Below are 3738 nucleotides of genomic sequence, written 5' to 3'. Positions count from 1 at the left end.
GCGGGGACCAGGAGGCAAGGGCTGCGCTGGGGTGGAGTGCTGACCTGACTGGGGGTCACAGCCCGGAGGTTCAGGTTGGGGTAGCGGGTGGCGGGGTCCAGCCCGTACTGTGCCACGTTGCGGTGCATGTTCTCCGGGGACGTCTGTGACAGGAGCTGGTACAAGCTCTCTCTAGGGGATGAGGGTGAGGGACGGGCACAAGCAGGAGGCCACCATTAGCGCTCACCCCTCAACCACCACCAGGCCTTTGCCTTATTCTCCTTTATCCACTCCCCTATCTACTCCCCCAGCATCTCCGAACCTATTCCCGTGTCTTGTCCCACATCCAGCCCTGCCCTGCCCCACCCCCCAACTCAGGCCTCACCTCTCTGCCAACACCTCTAGGGGCCCAGCGCCCTCTGCCCACCGCTTCACCATCCAGGCGGCATCAAAGGCTGCCAGGAAGCCCCGGGCCACTCCAGTGCCCAGGGGCCAGAAGGGCTGCAGGGCCAGAAGGACAAGAAACAGCTCAGTGAGGGCCCAACGGAGGGCCCAACCCCCAACAGGGTTGCCCGAGCCCACATGCCCCCAGGGGCAGAGCTGGAGGCCCCCTGACACCACCAGGCCACCCTCAGCTCCTCTTTACAACAGTAAACATTTTATTACCCACCCCCACTTCCCATGAGGCTGCTTCTTCCCCCAACCAGGGAATCCCCGTGCCTCCTTACACAGAACCCAGAGAGCCACTCCCCAAGCAGGGAACACTGAGCCCTTACCTCCACCAGGCAGTCCCCGACCAGCCCCAGCAGCAGGCGGGTGCCGTGCCTCTCCTGCACCCGAGCAGAGCTCTCTGCCCGCATCATACTTGTGAAGTCAAAGGCAGAGACGTCCGGCCGCCCGCGGGCGTCCCGGGCAAACTCCAGCTTCCCAAGCTTGCCGTGGGTGGCGAAGTCGGCAGCTGCCCGAGCAAAGCGCTGCAAAGCCTCGGGCACCACATTGGCGCTGCCCAGCAGCCGTTCAGTATCGGGCCAGTCCTGTGTGGCCGACAGATCAGAACCATCAGTGTCCCGTCCCCTCAGGTACACATCCTGAGGCCCCAGGAATGGGCTTCCCCAGATTAAACAGCAGTTGGAGGCTGAGCTGGGACTAGACGTGAATATCCTGCCTCCCAGGCCCAGCATCATTACATGTGTTCAACTAGTTCATTCAGCAGATATCTTCAGGGTGCTTACTACATAGCAGGCACCATTCTAAGCTCTGGGAATCATCAGCAAGGAAGAGACAGACAAAACCCCTCGTGGAGCTTAGTCCTCATGGAGTGCAGTGCTGTGACTGGTATATGGTGTTGAGCCCAGAATAGGATTCAAGTGGCCATGTAAGTCTCAGAGGAGAAGAGCTTACTGAGGTGGAGAAAGTGCCACTGCAGACAGGATGGACTCCCTCCACACCCAGGGGGAGACCATGTCCAGGCCTGGACCCTATCTCCCAGGGTCCACCATTCAGTCCCCCCATGCCTGGGCCTGGGCCCCACCTTATGCAGCACTCCCAGCCGTAGCAGGCACTGCTTCTTGGCTGTCATCACAAAGTAGTGGGTGTCATCTTTGTAGTACACGATATTCTCCAGATCGATGCCTGTGGGGTCAGGGTAGGGTGCAGGGGATGTGTCTCCTCTAGTTATGTGTCACTTCTCCAAATACACCAGACATGCCTGACCTCTGAGCTGGGATCACAGCTTAGCCTGCAGTGGGTCCTTCCTACACAGGGACCCATGAGTTCTGGTGGCACCATGGACCATCTATCTCAGGCCCAGCAGATGGAGGAGCAAAGAGAGAAACCAGGGTGGAGTGGCAGCAGGGAGACATGAACCACACGGTCACAGGCTTACAGAGGACAGCCTGGCTTCTCCAAATGAGATGCGTACACTCCAAAGGGCGTGGTAGTATGAAGCCAAAGAAAACCTAGAACACCTTCTGGAAGTACCACTTACACTTTGAATTTATGTCACTTTTATATTAAAGCCTATGTACAGAAGCACAAAGCAAAAGCCCATGCATTTGGCAAGAGATTTCTAAGACTTGTCATGCTGGATGGCCAAGTGCGGTTGTGCCTGCTGACTCCCTGAGGGCTCAGGTTCTTTGCTGCCAGGACCACAAAGATGGACAAGTGTGGGATTCTTTGGACTGTGGACAGGTCTAAGAGGGAGAGTCGGGAGCTAGGCCACAGTCAGGCACTCGGAAGGGAAACCCTGTGAGGAAGGGCCCTGACCTGTAGCTTTGAGCAGGCTCTGGAAGAAGCTCTGGTTGTAGATCCTGGCCACACCACTGATCTCGGGCACCTGTGTCTCTTCCACGGTGCGGCCGTTCACAAAGTTAGCCGTGATGCCAATTGCCAGTTTGCCGCGCATTTCTCGCACTGTGAAGCCTAGAGGTGGGGACAGGTGGGGAGTGGCCGGGGGATGAGGGGCGTAACAGCCTAGAAAGGCCCAGGAGGAGCTCAAGATGCTGGCTTCTTCAAGGGAAGGGATCACTCACCTTCAGGGACGAATTTACCTCCAGCCGCAGAGATGAGGACATCAAATTCATACTTGGCCAGTTGGGCTGGGGGGCTGGGCTGGAGCTGGGCACGCCAACCACTCCCTGGAGCAGAAGATGTGAGTGGCACAAAGATATAGAAAACTGAAGGGGTGTCTATATTCCCAGGACAATCCAATGAAATAAATAAACATTTAAAGGGTTTTGTGGTTTACAAAGCAGTGACACAGTCTATCAAATGACACCTTCACAACAGCCATGGAAAGGAGGTGAGGAAAGAAATACTTCACATTTTACAAAAGTCCAAAATGAGGCTCAGCAGGGTTTGAAAAAGGCCAGGCTGTGAGAAAGGGAGACTCAGCTGACTCCCAACCCCACCCTTTTTCTTTTGCAAGGCCAGGGTATCCTTGGTACATGGGGGTTCTCAAGAGCAGAAAAATACCTACCCTTTTTGGGAGGAGGCTGCAGGCCAGTGAAAGTGATGCCCCAGTGGATTTCCACCCCCAGCAGTAATGCCACTTTCAACAAGAGGAGCTGCAGTTGCCGGATGCCTGGAAGGGAGAGGACATTAGCGACAGGGACCCCAGGATCCTACAGCCTCCCCAAATACCAGTGTGTACCTGGTCTGGGCTGGAGAAAGTCTTAGAGCTCACTCAGTCCAAGTGCCTGTTTTACAGGTGAGGGACCTGAGTCCTGAAAGCCATCTGACTGCAGTGAATCTTGACCACCCTGCCCTGGGCTGGCCCAGCAGCCCCCAACCCCCACCCTACTGGCCTGTCTCTAGGCCCAGGCTCATCCGCCCCTCCAGGCCACCACACGGTGCTCACTGATGTGGTCCAGGGAGCCTGTGCAGAAGCGCCCATAGAACTTCTTGGCGCCGAGTGCCCGAAGGTCGTGGATGGTGAAGGGCCAGAGGTGGAGCACGTTGTGGCGAGAGAACTTGGTGCGCTTTTCCACCAGCACCACTCGGGCCCCCAGCATCGCCAGCTCCACAGCAGCCCGCAGACCGCAAGGTCCCGCACCCACCACCAGGCACTGCGAACACATAAGGCAGCACAGGCATGGCGGGGGGCGGGGGGAGAGGGGGCTCCTCTGACTCCGCCCACTCTCCAAGCCCCACCCCAGGCACTGAGACACACCTTAGTGCCGGTGCAGGCGCGGCCCTGCTGGTAGACCGGCTGGCTCGCTCTCTTGTCCAGCTTGGCCCACAGCGACTTGGCATTCCAGT

The 3738-nt window shown here is 57.6% G+C and overlaps 1 protein-coding gene across 1 annotated transcript in view; it reads right to left on the bottom strand.

Annotated features, from left to right (window-relative positions):
• MICAL1 (microtubule associated monooxygenase, calponin and LIM domain containing 1) overlaps positions 1 to 3738 on the bottom strand; it is an 11812-nt gene that overhangs the window by 5653 nt on the left and 2421 nt on the right. Inside the window, exons 4-12 of the mRNA XM_010856691.1 lie at positions 3650 to 3738; positions 3338 to 3545; positions 2957 to 3061; positions 2511 to 2615; positions 2245 to 2400; positions 1511 to 1611; positions 756 to 1013; positions 365 to 480; positions 9 to 171 (exon numbers count right to left, since the gene is read on the bottom strand). Coding sequence (XP_010854993.1) covers positions 9 to 171; positions 365 to 480; positions 756 to 1013; positions 1511 to 1611; positions 2245 to 2400; positions 2511 to 2615; positions 2957 to 3061; positions 3338 to 3545; positions 3650 to 3738 — 1301 coding nt within the window. The remainder of the gene's footprint in view (positions 1 to 8; positions 172 to 364; positions 481 to 755; positions 1014 to 1510; positions 1612 to 2244; positions 2401 to 2510; positions 2616 to 2956; positions 3062 to 3337; positions 3546 to 3649) is intronic.

The sequence above is a fragment of the Bison bison genome, unplaced genomic scaffold (genome assembly GCF_000754665.1).
Source record: "Bison bison bison isolate TAMUID 2011002044 unplaced genomic scaffold, Bison_UMD1.0 scf7180017864373, whole genome shotgun sequence".
Lineage (NCBI taxonomy): Eukaryota > Metazoa > Chordata > Mammalia > Artiodactyla > Bovidae > Bison > Bison bison.
This window is presented reverse-complemented; position numbering and strand designations above follow the sequence as displayed.